The sequence below is a fragment of the Mastigoproctus giganteus genome, chromosome 7 (genome assembly GCF_048544385.1).
Source record: "Mastigoproctus giganteus isolate SK-2022 chromosome 7, ASM4854438v1, whole genome shotgun sequence".
Taxonomy (NCBI): Eukaryota; Metazoa; Arthropoda; class Arachnida; order Uropygi; family Thelyphonidae; genus Mastigoproctus; species Mastigoproctus giganteus.
In genome coordinates, this window is record NC_143581.1 from 112,882,337 (window position 1) to 112,901,893 (window position 19,557).

Consider the following 19,557-nt stretch of genomic DNA (forward strand, 5'->3'; position numbering starts at 1 on the left):
ATTAACTGTATTAGTACATTCTAGAAGTAACTTTAATTTTTTTTAGAAATTATTAGCAATGGATAAATTTTTAGCGAAAGGAAATCAGAAGAGGCAAATTGATAAAAACGAGCTTGGGGAAAATAACAAAAATGAGCAACCATCAACATAAAAAAAAAAAAAACACCATGTCGTAAATATGATGATTATTTGGCAATTGGATTTTTGTATACTGGTACTCAAGATTGTCCTCTACCTTTATGTGTGGTATGTGGTTTAAAATTGTTGAATGAATCAGTGGTGCCGAGTAAATTGCAGTGTCATTTTTCTTCAAAACACGAGAATTTATCATCAAAAACTGGAGTATTTTAGAAGACTTGCTGCGCCAGCTATTTAGTAGCCGAACTAAATAGCTGGCTTCTTGACTTCTGGTGGCAAAAAAAAAAAAAAAAAAAAAAAAAGAGAAAAAGAAAGAAATCTCATCTGATTGCAGGAGGTCTGATTTTGCCAGCATATTGGATAATCGTGAAAAGTATTTTGGGAGAGGAAGCTGGAAAAAGACTGTACCGCTCTCAGACAGCACAATTAAGCAGGGTGTATAAAAGAAATGTCTGATGATATTGAAAATTAAGTTGTTCGAAATATTAATAATTTTGGGCAACTGATTGCATTGCAAGTAGATATTCTACAGATTTTACAGGTAAAGCCCAATTGATAGCATTTTTCAGGTTTATCGAAAATGACACAATTATTCATCTTTTTTTTTTTTTTTTTTTTTTTGTTGTTGTTACAAAGAACTTACCAAAATAACAACCGGCCAAGATATTTTCAAAGTAATGAATAATTATTAACAAAAGTGGTATATTATGGAAGTCATTTATCATCATTTGTACCGACGGTGCTCCTATGATGACAGGAGCATTAAAGGATTTCTAACCTGTGATACAATTCAAATATTATTACAACACACCGTTTTAGACACAAGTTCTAGTAGTGAAGACAGTTGTACCCGATTTAAAACTTGTACTTGATCAAGTGGTTAAAATGGTCAATTATGTCAAAACTAGACCACAAAAAATACGTATTTTCGGAAAATTATGCAAGGAACTGGAATCCGATCATTTCTCTTTAATAATGCAATCAGGTTCGGTGGCTATCAAAAGAAAATGTACAAATTGCGTGGGAAAATGCTCATATTTTTTTTTTTTTTTTTTTACTGGAGCAATCAGAATTTTGTGATTATTTAAGTGATTAAATTCGGTGCTGTAAATTAGCTTTCCTAGCAGATTTATTAGTACAGCTTAATAAATTAAATATCAGTATGCAAGGCCCATAGGAAAATTTACTCACTTCTACTGACAAACTGTTTGCCTTTCAAGAAAAGTTGAGTATATGGAAAAAATATGTAAACGAAAAAAATTTAGAAATGTTTCCCTTGACTGCCAAAATGAATTATGCTAAAATAATTAATGTAATAAGCGAAACATTAGAGCTGTTAAAGACAAAAACTGAGCATTACTTTCCATCCCTTGATACCAAAAAACATTTATGGATAGAGACCTATTTTCAACAAGAAATCTTCCGACGTTAGAACTTAATCTGCAAGAGGGAAGAAGAATTGGCTGAGATCTGTAGTGACCAGTTGCTGGAAATTCGCTTTAATAACACCAATATTAGCAAATTTTAAATCAAAATGAATATTCACAAATTTTTGAAAAGGCAGTTAGAATTTTATTGCCATTTTCCACTTCCTACTTGTGTAAAACAGGGTTTTCTGCTTTAAACGAGATTAAACAAAAAAAAAGAGACTAACTGAAGTTGGTAGAAGAGATGCTGAGAGTAAGCCTATCCACAATAAGTCCTCACATTAAAACACTCCCATCAAACCCAACCGTCTCATGCCTCCCATCAAACCCAACCGTCTCACTGATTAAAAGGTTATAATTGTATATATATATTTTTTTATATTTTTATGATTATGTTAATTTTTTACATATTTTTTTTTAATTTCATGCAATTCATGTATGTTCAAAAAAGAACATTAAAGCATTTAAAACAAATAGTAAATTTATTATTAAATATACCCAACAGAAATAACTTTCAGTTTGTGAATATATATATAATTTTCATTTATAGATATTTATAATATAATTACAAATATATATGTATATATAATATATATGAGTATAATAGTGATTGTAGTATGCTGCAAAATTTTAGCACATTTCGAAGTGTGCCACAATTTTAGTGTCTTTAAAAGTGTACCACAACAATGAAAAGGTTGAGAAATGCTGCATTTAAGTAAGAATTAGACATAGTATTATGAGGGATGGACTGATGAGGTGGATAATTGTGTTCTCTCTCTCTCATATAAATATTGTCTGATTCTGTATTAGCTTGCTTTCTTGTATCATATTGCAGTACTGCCAATAATGTTGACATTTTCATATCTCATTTATATGGCATTATCTATATATTTAATATGGAAGCTGTTGTTTTTTTCGACAGTCAGTGTGACAGGCTTAACGGATCAGGCCGGAAGTGGTTTCAAATTGAAGATATATTTCTTCCTAGGTGTGCAGAAAGTTGTTAAAATTTAAAAATTCCAAATAGTTTTGTTTTACGGAATGGGCCAGTTCTGTAGTAGTATTAAATGTATTACGAGAATATTTCAACATTCACTTCATAGAAGATCATCATACATAAGATGGTAACTGTTAAACAAACAGTTTAGATAACTGATATAACTGGCAACTATAAGGTAGTTGATAAGCCATTTTTTTTTATTAACAATTTGTCTTTAACTATTTAACTGATTAACAGTTTGCACATTCACACAATCGTGTCCTTTATTCTGAAAAAAAAAAAATAAAATAAAATAAATAATAATAATAAAACTCTGCTATCAATTGAGACTTCAAGACGCCTGGTCAGCATGAAGAGGAAAAGACCAAACCCTCCAGCATATGACAGCACGACAAAATGAATGGCCCTCAGTCCCCAGCAGCTTTCACTCTCCCTCTTACGGCAGCGAGAGGATCAGAGTGGAAGCAGAGGGTGCTAAGAATCTCTGGGTACGACCAGGCTGCCATGCACGGAAACTGAACTTGGCCTGTTATAATGTTAGATCACTCATCGGTGAAGACAGGATATTAGAGCTGGAAAAGGAATTAGAAAATGTGAATTGGAATATTATCGGTTTGGCTGAAACAAGAAGAAGAAATGAATCACTTATAAGTTTATCAAGTGGAAATCTGCTGTACACCAATGGAAACAGTGAAAGGAGTGAAGGTGGAGTTGGGTTTCTGGTCCATAAAGATTTTAAAAACAACATTTTGGAATTTAAAAGTACATCACCAAGGGTGTCAAGACTAATACTCAAGATTTCTAAGAGGTACAAGCTAAAGATTATAATGATTTATGCACCAACATCGAGCCATGATGATGAAGAGGTTGAAGAAATGTACACCGAAATTGAGAGGCTTCTAGATGAGCAGAAAACCCACTACACTATTATTATGGGGGATTCAATGCTAAGGTTGGAAAAAGACAAAACACTGCAGAAAGGGGAACTATAGGAAATTTTGGAATTGGTGAAAGAAATGAAAGAGGTGAAAGACTTGTGGAATTTGCAGAATCTCAAGGACTGTCAGTAATGAACACTTTTTTCAAGAAAAGGGTGAACAGAAAGTGGACATGGAAGAGTCCAAATGGATTAACAACTAATGAAATCGACTTCATCCTCACTAACAGAAGATATATTGTGAATTTTGTGATGTTACCATCCTGAATAAGGTAAATGTTGGAAGTGATCACAGAATGGTAAGATGTACACTTGATATAGATGTAGGAAAGGAAAGGAAAAAACTGACTCAAGTAAATAATACAAAGGTCTTTGAGATAACAGAAGAGGAGAAAAAGCAGTATGTACTGCAACTTAAGAACAAGTTTGAGCTTCTGCAGACTGCTCAGGACCAAGATATTGACGAGGAATATTACAACTTTCTGAAAATGATAAAGCCCAAGAAACCTATAGGGAAAATGAAACCCAAAGAAGAAAAAATTAGTCAAGAAACACTTGTCATGATGAACCGAAGACGACAAATGAAAAGCAAGAAAAACACTGACAGGGAAAAAATTGAGTATACTGAGTTATGCAAAGCCATTAGAAAGAGACTCAGAGAGGACATAAGAAGATTTAACACAAGAAAAGTAGAACAAGCATTAAGGGAAAACAAAGGATTTAAATCAGCAGCCATGAGCAGTAATACAGAAAGACAAATGATACTGTTACTGAAGAATAGCGATGGTGTACTTATAAACAGCAGAGAAGGCATAATTCAAATAGCAGAAGACTACTATAGAGAATTATACAAAGAGCAGGGGAATGATGCCAACAGTGGGGAAGATGGATTGCAAAGTAGCAACACATATGACATACCCGATATTCTTCCTGACGAGGTAGAACATGCATTGAAGAAAATGAAGAATCAGAAAGCCCCGGGGGAAGATGAAGTTACTGTAGAGTTGTTAAAATTGGAAGGAAGAGACATAACACAAAAACTGGCAAGGCTCTTCACAAAGTGCATTAGAAAAGGTGTGACGCCTAAGCAGTGGAATAATGCAATCATAGTTTTGCTGCATAAGAAAGGAGATAAATCAGAAATTGTAAATTATAGACCAATTAGCTTGTTATCCCACATCTACAAGTTGTTCACAAGGGTCATTACTAACAGATTAGAAAGAATACTTGATGAGAATCAACCGAAAGAGCAAGCTGGCTTTAGGACAGGATTCTCAACTATGGATCACCTTCACGTAATATCACAGCTAATGGAGAAAGCAAATGAATATAAAACACCATTATGCCTGGCATTTGTGGATTATGAAAAGGCGTTTGACTCCATACAGCATAAGGCAATGTTTCGGGCACTGGAAAGACAAGGCATAGATACCCCATATATTATGATTTTGAAGGAAATATATGAGAGTGCTACCTCCTTTATTAGACTAGACAAAGATAGTAGGAAATTTAAAATTGAGAAAGGAGTTCGACAAGGAGACAATATCTCCAAAGCTGTTTACTGCTGCCCTTGAGGAAGCTTTCAGAAGATTAGACTGGTCGCAGAAAGGAGTCAATGTGAACGGAGAGTACCTAAACCATTTACGATTTGCAGATGACATTGTGGTCATAAGCCACGATCCCAAAGAATTAGAGGAAAACCTTAATCAGTTATGCACAGCTAGTAAGGATTTTGGTCTAAAGATGAATATGGCTAAAACAAAAGTAATGATGAACAAGTATGCGACAGAAAGGGAAATAATGATTGAAGGAGCAATAATTGAAAAGGTGGAGTCATATACTTATCTGGGACAAGTTATTAGCTGTAATAATGATAAATGGCTGGAAGTCAAGAGAAGAATAAATTTTGGATGGATAGCATTCAGGAAATATAGTCACATACTGAAGAGCAATATCCCAGTTTGTCTGAAACATAAAATAATGAACCAATGGATACTCCCCACCATGACTTATGGAAGTGAAACCTGGGCACTCACCAAAAGAATGGAAGAGAAGCTGAGAACTACACAGCGAAGAATGGAACGAATTATATTGGGAATCAGACTGTTAGATAAGAAGAGAAACACATGGATTAGGCAGCAAACTCAAGTAAAGGACATTCTTATCAAAACTAAAGAACTAAAATGGTCTTGGGCAGGACACATAGCTCGAAGACATGATGACAGATGGACTAAGAAAATAACAGAATGGTATCCAAGAGGAGCTAGAAGAAAACCTGGAAGACAAAGGCGGAGATGGATAAATGAAATCCATGAGTCTGTAGGTAGTAAATGGATGGCCAGTGCTCAAAACAGAAGGAACTGGAAAGTTACTGGAGAGGCCTTCATCCTGCAGTGGATTGAAAATGGCTGATGATGATGGTGATGATGATGATCAATTGAGAAGAAACAAAGAAAAAACATGTATTTTCGTGTTTCTGCAAATGTATTCAGGATCGTTGTGAAAGACTGACCCTGAATACAATTTACGCATATATTGATACTACATTTCTTTAGGACAACTAGAGAAAAACTCTGCTACCAATTGCGAAATTTTCACAAAGAGTACAGCTAGCTGTAGCCATTGCATACGATAGGCCTAACCAATATTCTCAAATTGAAGATATTACATCCTAGGTGTGCAGAAAAATGGGAAAATATAAAAATTCTGAATAGTAAAAAATCCGAATAGTTTTATTTTACAGAACAGGCCTCTGTTCTGTAAAATAAAAGCATTCTCTACTAGTGCTGCCTACCTTAAAAGAAAGAATAGTTTTATTTTACAGAAATGAGAAAGGATTTGACGTGTACTGGCTTACCTGCTCATGATCAAACTACATTTATTTAGGACAGCTAGAGAAACTCTGCTACCAATTGCGAAATTTTCACGATGGGTACTGCTAGCTGTAGCCATTGCATACATTAGGCCTAACCGATTTGGTCTCAAATTGAAGATATTTCTTCCTAAGTGTGCAGAAACATGGTGAAATAAAAAAATTTCGAATAGTATTATTTTACAGAAAAGGCCAATTTTCTCTTCTAGTGCTGCCTACCTAAAAGAAAAAATAGTTTTATTTTACAGAAATAAGAAATAGGGAGAAAGGATTCAACACGTACTTGCTTACCTGCTCATGATCAAACACGGACTACATTTCTTTAGGACAGCTAGAGGACACCTGCTACCAATTGCGAAATTTTCGTAATGGTTACAGCCAGTTTATTTTTAAATTGAATGTCCGCAGTGAAGTTTTAAAAATTGTTCTGTTTCTTGTAGAGGTCTGTTTGATTCTGTTTTCCTATTTTAAAATTTTTCAATAGTGTTTTTTTTCTTTTCTTTTTTTTACATTGTAGCATTTATTTTGGGTTTCTAATTATTTTATTATTTTTTTTTTAACTGGCTGATGCCAGTACATATGGTGAAATTTTCATATCATATTTCTATGCCTTTTAATTTGTTTTGACTGAAATTTTGAAAATAGTTCTGTTTCTCTGTAGGGGACTAATTCAATAAGATTTTTTTCTACTTTAAAATTTTTACTCTTGATTTTTTTTATTTTTATTTTTTTTCACTGTAGCATCTGTTTCAATGATATATATATTTATTTATTTTTTGCTATTGTTGCAGCCTTATAATGAAGACTATTTGAGGGATCAGAACATTAAACACATGTCATTCCATTCATACCTCAGAAAATTAACTGGAGGAGTTGACAAGTTAGTGTCCTTTATGGTGTTAAAAATATATTCCTAAATATATTTTTTGCTATTTGTGATTATATTTTTTGTGACATGTTTATTCATGCAGTAAATTTTTTTGTAGTAATTCTTTTTACAGTGAGATAATGTATGAATTGTACAAAAGATAATTTGCAGAAAGTGTGTTAATCCATTATAATTTTTTAGTAGCTTTTTTATTTTTCAGATCACATAAGGATGGAGGTTATGTTAAAGACTAGTTACAGTACTTAATGTATCTCCATTATAATGTGTCAAAAAATTTCAAAAAGGTTCTATTTTTTTTAAGTATTAGAGTATGGCCTCCGTAGCCGAGTGGGCGGGAGTGCAGTAGCACACGCTCTTTGAGTAGACCGGGGTTCAAACCCCTGACTGCTGAATACGGTTGATCTGCCAACCCGCACTGGACCAGCGTGGCAGATTATGGTCCATTTCCCTCAACATGAATTATTGAGGAGGCTTCCATCCTGCAGTGGGTTGATAATGGCTGCACTTTACTTTACTTTACTTTATGCTGATTACAAATGTAACTGTAGTTTTTGCAAAGTTGGGATTGATCAAAAAATTTTCCTTAAAAATGTACATTTGAACATGTTTTTTCTTTTGTGGTCAGTGTGTCATCGCAGAGGAATCACTGGATATATTTACCCATCATTGCTTCATTTCACTTTTCTTGGTGGAGTGGAGAAGAGGTACCTCTTCTATTAGGTATATATCCTGGTGCAATCTCACCTCATGTTCTTCACTAACAGTGCCCAGGTTTGGGCCGACCGGGCTAGCCGAGTGGGTAAAGTACCTGCCCGGCAACCCAAAGGTCACGGGTTCGATTCCCGCCTCGGGCTTGGATCAAAGTACTGCAAAAACCTTGGGAGGTGCAATATGGCCACAGAAGCCGATGCGCCAACAACTACCAAATCAAAAAAAAAAAAAAAACCCAGGTTTGGTGTGAAAGAGAATATTTTAGATGTGACAAAACAGTATTAAGATGAAGGTTAATACTAAAGATATGAATGAATTGCTGGAGTCTTGTAGAGAAGATCTCACAAACAATGATTTGATCACGCTGCAGGCTCAGTTAAATATTTGAAAAGATCAATGATAGTGATGATAATGATCATTAGCAATGGCCACATTGTGCAAGGAAGCCTATGGCTTATGCTGCACCAGCCAAAAAAAATAATAAAATTAAATAACAAAAATAAATAAAATAATAAGAATAAAAACAAAAAAAAAAAATAAGAGAAAAGGGAAATAGACAACCTGTGTTTCCCTCCTCCCATAGGTAATTATCCAGATGACCTTTGAATTTCCCCAAACTGTTAGCCTCTACCACCCATGTATGTAACTTATTCCAGTAATTTATAACTCGCTGGCTAAAATAAAACTTCCTGCAATCCAGTCTAAATTTCTCCCCCTGTAATCTTCAGTATCCCTTTCAAAGAGCCTGAAGTAGATGTGTGGAAGTTTGCCTGCCGCCAGCAGGTGATTGATTGTTGGAACAGGCTTTCATCTGTTGTTGTTGTGGAAGTGGATGGTTTGAATAAATTCAAGAATTTATTCAAACCCTCAATTTAACCTCTTGCTGTGTTCATGGCTCAGTAACTGATCGATCTAGAAAAACAAATAAATATACATAAACTTATGAGACTCAGTAGTGTATATGCACATATAATATCAATCCCTAACTAAAATATTTCTAGGTGAGGGCAAATTCTTATTGACTGTCCCTCATATATTGTGGTGTTGATATATCTTTCAGTCATATAGCTACCTGAAGAGCTGTTGTGGCCACCAACAAATTCCTTCAACTGCATTGATTATGTGCTCTACAATCGGAATCGCAAAATGTCGTGCCCAGAAGTTCACTGATCCCATCCTTGCACCTAGGTGCAGGTCTTCCTCTGCACCTCTTCCCCTCGATTTTTCCTTCCGTTATATTCTTCAACAGAAAGTTTTCTCTCCTTACTATGTGACCAAAAAATTTTAGTTTTCTTCTGTTGATGCTATGAAGAAGAATTTTAGGCCTGCCAGTTTTATTTAATTCCCAATCATTTGTTCTTCAATCCAGGTAAGAAATATGCAGTATTCTCCTGTAACACCACATTTCAAATGCCTCAATTTTCTTCCTGTCAACTCTTTTCAAATTCTATCCTTCACATCCATAAGTGGCAACTGGAAAAATTAATGAATCAATGATTCTCAGTTTCGTCTTTAGGGGCAGATCTTGATCTCTCCATAATTTTGTCAGATCAGTAACGAACATTTTAGCAGTTGCCTGTCGTCTGTTTACATCATTTGAGCAGGCACCATTTTTATTTATTCTTGACCCTAAGTAATCAAATTCATCAACTTTTTCGATGTCTAGCCCATTCACTTTACTGGACCCGAGATTATCACCAATCACCATAATTTTAGTTTTACACACATTCAGAAACAGTCCTTTTTCTTGCTTGCTTCGCGCACACTCCTCAGTTTCTTTAAGATGATCCTTGGAATTGCAAATATCACAGTGTCATCTGCAAGACGAAGGTTGTTTGTGTTCAGTCCTCCAGTCTCTAAATCTTCTAAAGTCTATAAAGCTTCATGCATGATATCTTTGGCATAAAGATTAAAAAGGTGAGGTGACACAATACAGCCCTGCCTGACACCGTTACCGTGTTTCCCATGTTAGTTCTCACAGTTCCTTCCTGTTCTTGGTACAGTAGCTGAATTATGTGGATTGGGAATCCCATATTAGTTATAGTTTCTCATGTTGAACACAGTCAAATGCTTTTGAATAATCTATAAAACACAAAATGACTGAAACATTTGGAACATTGAATTCTTTGCATTTTTCAATAATCAGTTGTAGACTTAAGATCTGATCTCTTCTGCCCCTTTGGAACCTGCTTGCTCTTCTGGCATTTCTTCAAGTTTTCTTGAAATACTGTTTAATATGATTTAGAAGAATCTTGCTAGAGTGAAAAATTAGGCTAATTTGAGAAAATTTTCAGATCTTCTTTTTCTGGTAAGGGAATGAAAACTGATTTCTTCCAATCCGATGACCACTGTTCCATTTCCCAATATTTTCCCAATATTTTCCCAATATTATCTGCAGAACCTGCAGATAAATGAACCACTAGGTGGCAGTGATCACAGTGTGTTGAAGTGGGATTTACTCAAGGAGGTAACTACCATCAGAGGTAAAGGGAAGGGTTTTTGTTTTCGTAAAGGCGACTATGATGGTCTGAGACAGTATTTAAATTCTGTACAGTGGGACCAACTGATGATGTTACCAACAGCAAACTCTAAATGGGAAGCATTCAAGGAACTAATCTTGGAGGCTACCAGGCTTTACATACCAACTAAGAAATATTGTTCAAGGTTTAGGCCTAAATGGTTGTCAGATGAACTAATGAGACATGTGGCAGAGAAGAAAAATGCATGGGATACATATAAATTAATGGGTGACATGGAAGCCTATGATAGATATAAGTTGGTCTGTAACCAAGTCACAAAGGAGATTAGGCAGGCAAAGGCAGACTACGAAAAATCCTTGGCAAAGGATGCAAAGAAAAACAGAAAAGAGTTCTTTACATACTTGAACTCGAGAAGGAAAGGGATGAATCAGATTGGTCCACTGGATATTGATGGTTCAACAGTTGAGGATCCTGCTCAGGTGGCTAACAATCTAAACGAGTATTTTGCATCTACATTCACGCATGAGGAGTTATTCAGGAAGGAGAATGATGTAGGTAAAGTAAACATTGGCAGTGAGCTGGATGATTTTGTAATAACTGAGAGGAAAGTGGAGGAGAGATTGTTGAGGATAAACATAAAAAAGGCACCTGGGGTGGATGGGATCTATCCAGTTATATTAAAGGAGGCAGCAAAGGAAGTATGCAAACCCCTAGCCATAATTATGAGAGCTTCTTTGGACTCAGGGGAGGTACCCATAGACTGGAGATGTGCAAATGTAACCCCAATTCACAAAGGAGGATCAAAGGCTGACACAAGTAATTATAGACCTGTTAGTTTAACTTCTGTTCCAGGTAAATTAATGGAGGCACTGGTTAAAGAAGCACTGCAGGATCATCTAGACAAGAATTCAGTTATAGCTCAGACGCAGCATGGTTTTGTTAAGGGCAGGTCTTGCCTGACCAATTTGATTGGATACTATGATGTAGTCACAAAAGAACTGGATGCAGGGAATAACTTTGATATTATATATTTGGATCTTAGAAAGGCTTTTGATACTGTTGCACATGGAAGACTGCTGCACAAATTGGAGCAGTGTGGCATTGGAGGCAAATTGCTACTATGGATAAGGGGATGGTTGAGTGGCAGAAGACAGAGAGTGGTAATCAATGGACACTGCTCAACGTGGACTAATGTTATTAGTGGAGTTCCTCAAGGTTCAGTGTTGGGTCCGTTGTTGTTTTCGGTGTTTATGAATGATATTGATGATGGGATATCAAGTTTAATGTCCAAGTTTGCAGATGATACAAAGGTTGGCAGGGTCGTTAAGGACACTACTGACGCTATGCTGCTGCAACAGGATCTGGAAAGGTTGAACAGATGGGCTGAGAGGTGGCAAATGAAGTTTAACATTGACAAATGTAAAGTACTACATATGGGAAACAGTAACCCCAGAGCAACGTATCAACTCTGCGGTACTGCACTGACAGTGGTGGAGAATGAAAAGGACCTGGGGGTAATTGTGCAGGGAGATATGAAGTTCTCTGAGCAGTGCAGACGAGCTGCAAGAGTAGCTCATGGTGTCTTGTCAATGATATACAGGAATTTTTCTAGCAGGGATAAGGAGGTGATTATTCCCTTGTATAAGGCAATGGTTAGGCCACATCTTGAGTACTGTATACAGGTCTGGAGGCCTCATTTCAAGAAGGATGTAGAGCTGCTGGAACGGGTACAGAGAAGGGCAACAAGATTAGTAAATGGAACAAAGGGTTGCTCTTACGAAGAAAGGCTTAAGTTTTGCAAATTACAGAGTCTGGAGACTAGGCACCGGCGAGGTGATCTGATAGAGGTGTATAAGGCCTTAAATGGTTTGAGCATGCTCAATGCCAATGGGATTCTTCATCTTTCTCAGAATAATCACCTCAGAGGGCATAAATTCAAATTGAGGAAGGACGGATGTCGGATAGATGTGCGGAAATTTGCCTTTGGCCAGCGGGTGGTTGGTTGGTGGAACCGACTTCCATCACTTGTTGTTGAAGTTGATAGCCTAAACAAATTTAAAGCTCAACTGGACAGGTATTTCGAACGAACGGAGGGGTGAAATGGGAGTGGGTTTTTTTTTTTTTTTTGGCTGATGCTGAATAAGCTTGCTTTCTTGCATCGTATGCCTCTACTAATGCTAATGCTAATGCTAATGCTAATTTACAATTATTTTATGAAAAACTCTACACCCTTCACACCTGTAGCTTTAATCAATTTTGATGGGATTTCATTAATTCCAGGTGACTTGCCACATGCCAGTTCTCTGATGGCTTTTTCAACCTCTTCCTCCAGTGGAACTGGTTCATGATCACACTCGTCAAAATGGAGTGGCATATTATTAATGTCAGCAGGTGCTCTGAAGAGCTGCTCACAGTATTCTTTCCACCTTCATTTAACTGTGTTCTCCTCTGTTAAAAATTCCTCCTTGGAGTCCTTAATTACATTAAGTTTTGTCTTAAGGACTTAATAACATCATACATCTTCTTAGTGTTGTTTTGTTTGTTGTGGTATTCAATTTCTTTACACTTTCAATTGATATAATCCTGTTTGACCTGGCTTAAACAGTGCTTGATGACTTTGCTCAGTTCCCGATACTCTTCGTTTCCATGTGCACCCTGGGCTTTTGCAGTTCTTCTCTGTTCAATAAGTTTAAAAGTGGCTTCCTGATCTTTGACCTTTCTCTAATGTATCTATACGCTGAATCCTTAATAATGCTCTTTGTATTTTCCCACATTACTTCAGGCAGCATATTGCCATCTAGTTCTAATAGAGTTTGAAAATGATTGCCTGTTTCAAGTATACAATTGTTTTGGATATTTTCTACATCCAATCGTCTAGGGAAAATCGTATTAATGATCTTTTTGAGCTACAGTTTGAGAACGATGTGGAGTAGCTGATAATCACAGTCACAGTCTGCTCTAGGAAGTGTCTGCTGTGATTACACTGGACTGCCACCTTTGCTGAATAAGAATGTAATCAATTTGATTCCTTGTTTTGTTATCAGGAGATTTCCATGTGTAGAGTTTTCTCTGGTATTGCTGTAAGCAGATATTGCATATGACAAGACTGTTCAGATGACAAAATTCAATTAAACTTTCACCCCTTTTATTTATAGTGCCAAGACTTACCACACTCCGAACTAGAAGAAACTGTCTTGCCTACTTTTGCATTAAAATTACCCATGAGTATCAAAACTTCCTTTTTTGGGATCAGATCAAGAGTTGCTGGGAGATTTTCATAATAAACATCCATGTCTGCCAGGGGCAAAAGTTGATGGCGTTGTAGAGAAGATATCTTTTAAGGGCACAAAAGGTGATATCGTTGTACACATTGGCACTAATGACCTTAAGAGTAAGAGATCTGCAGATTTACTTAACAAGTACAGATCAATATTGAAAAAAAGTTGCAAGCTAGGGTTGAATTTGAAAGTATCTGCAATTCTGCCCAGATAGGAGGGAATATATGATGAGAGCCTTATCAATCAGTGGCCCTGGAGAATGTGCAAGGGTAGAATTTTTTTCAGCGTGGTCTGTGCTTGCTAACAGGGGAGACTGCTTCTACTTAAAGGGTGCAAGAATATTTGCTGATGCTATTGAGGCAGTGTTATGTGGGTTGGAAAACTGCTAACTTGAGGGGATTCACAGGCTAAAAGATTAACAGTAGCTGCAGGCAGAGACAAAAGGGGTTCTTGCACTGCTTCTATTGTAATGAGCAGCAGCCTAGAGAGCAAATTGCTGGGAACTTCAAGAGCTTGCTGGGAGTCATCATGGAACAAATAAATACATGGGCTGTGTTAGGGTAACTAAGAGTAAGAACAAGTGCATGTATACTTGCATGTACACCAATGCTAGAAGTATAGTAAATACATTTGATGAATTTGAAGTGCTGATGAAGGCATCAAAGGCAGATATTGTTGGGATATCAGAGACATGTTGTCACACAGATATAAGCAGTGCAGAATTGGAATTTGGGGAGTATAATGTGTACAGAAAGGATAGACAGTAGGAAGGGAGGAGGGGTTATACTGTTTGTTAAGAAACACAAAATCTAACAAAGTGCATCCAGTTGACATGGGTGAACAGGGTGAACATGGGTGAACTTTGAATGCTTCCCAAAATGGGAAGCATTCAAAGAACTTATCTTGGAAGCTACTAGGCTTTACGTACCAACTAAGAAATATTGTTCACGGTTTAGGCCAAAATGGATGTCAGATGAACTAATGAGGCATATGGCAGAGAAGAAAAATGCATGGGATACTTACAAATTAACACATGACACAGAAGCCTATGATAGATACAAGTTGATATGCAACCAAGTTACAAAGGAGGTTAGGCAGGCGAAGGCAGATTACGAGAAATCCTTGGCAAGGGATGCAAAGAAAAACAGCAAAGAGTTCTTTACTTATGTAAACTCTAGAAGGAAGGGGATGAATCAGATTGGTCCACTTGATATTGATGGGTCAACTGTTGATGATCCTGCTCAGGTAGCTAACAAACTAAATGAATATTTTGCATCGATATTCACACATGAGGAGTTATTCAGCAAGGGGAATGCCAGAGGTGTATTCAACTCTAGCAGTCAGCTACAGAATCTTGAAATAACTGAGAGTAAAGTGGAGGAGAAACTGTTGAAGATAAACACAAGAAAGGCACCCGGGGTGGATGGGATCTATCCAGTTATATTAAAGGAGGCAGCAAAGGAAGTAAGCAAACCCTTAGCCATAATTATGAGAGCTTCCTTGAACTCAGGGGAGGTACCCATAGACTGGAAATGTGCAAATGTGACCCCAATTCACAAAGGAGGATCAAAGGCTGACACAAGTAATTATAGACCTGTGAGCTTAACTTCTGTTCCAGGAAAATTAATGGAGGCACTGGTTAAAGAAGCACTGCAGGATCATTTAGACAAGATTTCAGTTATAGCTCAGACACAGCATGGTTTTGTTAAGGGGAAGTCTTGCCTGACCAACTTGATTGGATACTATGATGCAGTCACAAAAGAACTGGATGCAGGGAATAACTTTGATATTATATACTTGGATCTTAGAAAGGCTTTTGATACTGTTGCACATGGAAGACTGCTACACAAATCGGAACAGTGTGACATTGGAGGCAAATTGCTGCTATGGATAAAGGGGTGGTTGAGGGGGAGAAGACAGAGAGTGGTAATCAATGGATACTGCTCATCGTGGACTAATGTTATTAGTGGAGTCCCTCAGGGCTCAGTGTTGGGTCCATTATTGTTTTCTGTATTTATAAATGATATTGATGATGGTATATCAAGCTTAATGTCCAAGTTTGCAGACGATACAAAGGTTGGCAGGGTTGTCAAGGACACTACTGACACTATTCTGCTGCAACAGGATCTGGAAAGGTTGAGCAGATGGGCTGAGAGGTGGCAAATGAAGTTTAACATTGACAAATGTAAAGTACTACATATTGGAAACAGCAACCCCAGAGCAACGTATCAACTCTGTGGTACTACACTGACACTGTCAGAGGAGGAAAAGAACCTGGGGGTAATTGTGCAGGCAGATATGAAATTCTCTGAGCAGTGCAGACGGGCTGCAAGAGTAGCTCATGGTGTCTTATCAATGATATACAGGAATTTTTCTAGCAGGGATAGGGAGGTGATTATTCCCTTTTATAAGGCAATGGTCAGGCCACACCTTGAGTACTCTATACAGGTCTGGAGGCCTCATTTCAAGAAGGATGTAGCGCTGCTGGAACGAGTACAGAGAAGGGCAACAAGATTAGTGAATGGAACAAAGGGGTGCTCTTACAAAGAAAGGCTTAAGTTTTGCAAATTACAGTGTCTGGAGACTAGGCACCAGCGAGGTGATCTGATAGAGGTGTATAAAGCCTTGAATGGTTTAAGCATGCTCAATGCTGATGGGATTCTTCCTCTAGCTCAGAAAAATCACCTGAGAGGGCATAAATTCAAATTGAGGAAAGACAGATGTAGGATAGACGTGCGGAAATTTGCCTTTAGCCAGCGGGTGGTTGGTTGGTGGAACAGACTTCCATCCCTTGTGGTGGAGGTTGATAGCCTAAATAAGTTTAAGGCTCAGCTGGACAGGTATTTTGAACGAACAGAGGGGTGAAGTGGAAGTGGGGTTTTTTTTTTTTTTTGGCTGATGCTGCATAAGCTTGCTTTCTTGCATCAAATGCCTCTACTAATGCTAATGCTAACAGTGCAGTGTTGAGTCAGTTTGGTGTGACCTAAACACTGGGAAAGGGAAAATGAGAGTAGGAGTGTGTTATAGGCCTAATGACTCTGATGAGTACGACGAACAATTGTGTAGAGAAACAGTGGGCCAGTAAATCAGAATGTCTTGTAATGGGGGATTTTAACTTTCCAGATATTCACTGGAACTTGTGATTTTGTCACTCGCAAGCTAGCAAGACTTTTATGGATTTATTTGGAGGATTGTTTTCTACAGCAACACAGTTTTGAGGGGCAACCAGAGGGGATAATACTTTTGATCTGATTATCAGCAGTGATGACGTATGCATTAGGAATTTGCAGATAAAGGAGACAGTGATCACAGTGTACTGATGTGGGATTTACTTAGCAATGTAACTACCATCAAGAGTAAAGGGAAGGGTTTTTGTTTTTGTAAAGGTGACTGTAGTGGTCTCAGGCAGTTTTTGAATTTTATACAGTGGGATCAACTGATGTTAAAAACAATGAATTCTAAATGAGAGGCCTTCAGGGAATTGATTTTGGAAGCTAGGCTTTCATACCAACTAAGAAATTCTGTTCAAAATCTAGGCTGAAATGGATGTCTACTGAACTAATGAGGCTCGTGGCAGAGAAGAAAAATGCATGGAATGCATATAAATTAGCAGACGACACAGAAGCCTACGGCAGATATAAACTAGTCTGTAATCAAGTCACAATGGAGCTTACGCAAGCGAAGGCTGATTATGAGAAATTCTTGGCTAAGGATGCAAAGAAAAACAACAAAGACATCTTTACTTATGTAAACTCTAGAAGGAAGGGGATGAATCAGATTGTCCACTTGATGTTGATGTTTCGACTGTTGATGATCCTGCTTAGATAGCTGGCAGACTGAATGAGTATTTTGCATCTAAATTCATGCATGAGGAATTCTGTAAGGAAGGGGAGGACAAAAGTTTACTAAACTCTAACAGGGAGTTAAATGATTTGGTAATAACGGAGTGCAAAGTGGAGGAGAAATTGTTGAAGTTAAACATAAAAAAGGCACCTGGGGCAAATGGAATCTTTCCAGTTATATTGAAGGAGGCAGCAAGGGAAGTAAGCAAACCCTTGGGCATAATTATGAGAGTATCCTTAGATTCAGGGGAGGTCCCCATTCACTGGAGATGTGCAAATGTATCCCCAATTCATGAAAAGGGTTCAAAGGGTGATGGAAATAATTATAGACCTGTTAGTTTAAAATCTGTTCTAGGGAAAATAATGGAGTTGCTGGTTAAAGAAGTGATGCAGGATCACCTAGAGAAGACTGCAGCAAGTTCAGACATAGCATGGGTTTGTTAAGGGGAAATCTTGTCTGACTAATTTGATTGGATACTATGACGTAGTCACAAAGGAACTGGATGCAATAAGTAATTTTGATATCACATACTTGGATTTCAGGAAAGCTTTTGATACTGCTGTGCACATATTGGAGTGGTATGGCATTAAGGGCAAGTTGCTACAATTAGGGCTTACAATACCGGTCAAAATCTTAATACCAGTATTTTTATTATTTTTAATTTATGAAACCGGGATACCAGTATTAATACCAGTATTCCAAAAACAAACGTTTTTCTCAATAAATTTTGATGACAGTTAGGTGCAATAAAGTAAGGAAAAAACAAGTACTGTAATTACTTGAATTAAAGTTTTTTAAATAAACATTTATTGCAATAATAAATATTCTGAAAAAAATCATTAAAAAGACAGTTATTCTAAAAACAAAAAAATACAGTTATTCTAAAAACAAAAAAATACACATTGTTACTGGAAAGTTTAGTTATGTTTAAGCATCCACACTAATAAAAGAATAAAGCAAGCTCTTAAGAAACGTAAGCAATCAATAGTATGATCGTTTAAAATGGATGTAATTTTTGTACATATTTGATTAGCGGCTGAAAATGCCCTTTTAGATTCTATTCTGGTACTATTGTACTGAGATAATTGTAGACGATCTCACTCCATAGTTTCTAGGCTTTAACTTTTTTTTTAGCAAGAATAGTTAAAAGTATTTCATTAATTTCCAACTCAAGTTCATCTTTTAAAAGTCATCTGTTGCAGGTGAACTCGACAGTTACTTTGCATCGATATTTACAGAAGAAAAAATCCTTTGCGTCAATGAGAAATTATGGGAGTGAAGTTGAACAAAATGTAATTAATGATGTTGCAATTTCACATGTTGATTTAATGAGAATTTTCTCGCCCACAGGCGAGTAAGGCTCCTGTGGTTGATGGCATATTCCCTATAATCTTAAAGGAGGTGGAAAGTGAGTGCATTGAACCATTAAGGCTAGTTATGAAAGCATCACTGGACTCAGGAGAGATTCCGTTGGATTGGTGTAAATTGGAATATAAAGGCGATGGATGCAAGTAACATCAGTTAGTAGAGTTTAAGTGTGAGGTACAGCTCACACCATACAGATTTCATACATATCCACTCGTTACTCATAGTCAATAACATTGTCCACTTTAAGTAAAATTTCTGATACTAACAGTTCATATTACTCAAGCACAATAAGACTTATGCTCACTTCATACAGCTACTTCATCTGTGTAAATACAGTGATTCTCTACAATCTATAAATGAAATGGAGGTTTGGTGATCTCCCCTTCACTTTAACAATTGTGGATGTTTAGAATTACATTCTTTAATACTTCATATTCCTAGAATTTATCATATTTCCTTGCCACTATTATCATACCACTTTCATCCAGCTTACTTAGCAAGAATATTAACAGTCTGTCCTTCATGGCTCGCATAATCCCTACTCTCCTTGGGAAAGACTTAGCTAACTGTTCAGACATTTATGTAATTCACAAAATTGAAAAGGGCTCACATTA

General features: G+C 36.9%; 1 protein-coding gene across 2 annotated transcripts in view; it reads left to right on the top strand.

The window, feature by feature from the left end:
* Positions 1-19,557, top strand: part of Npl4 (nuclear protein localization 4) — a 536,510-nt gene that overhangs the window by 147,500 nt on the left and 369,453 nt on the right. For both annotated transcript variants that reach the window (XM_090377858.1, XM_090377859.1), the window contains one exon: positions 7,166-7,254. In XM_090377858.1, coding sequence (XP_090233984.1) covers positions 7,166-7,254 — 89 coding nt within the window. The remainder of the gene's footprint in view (positions 1-7,165; positions 7,255-19,557) is intronic.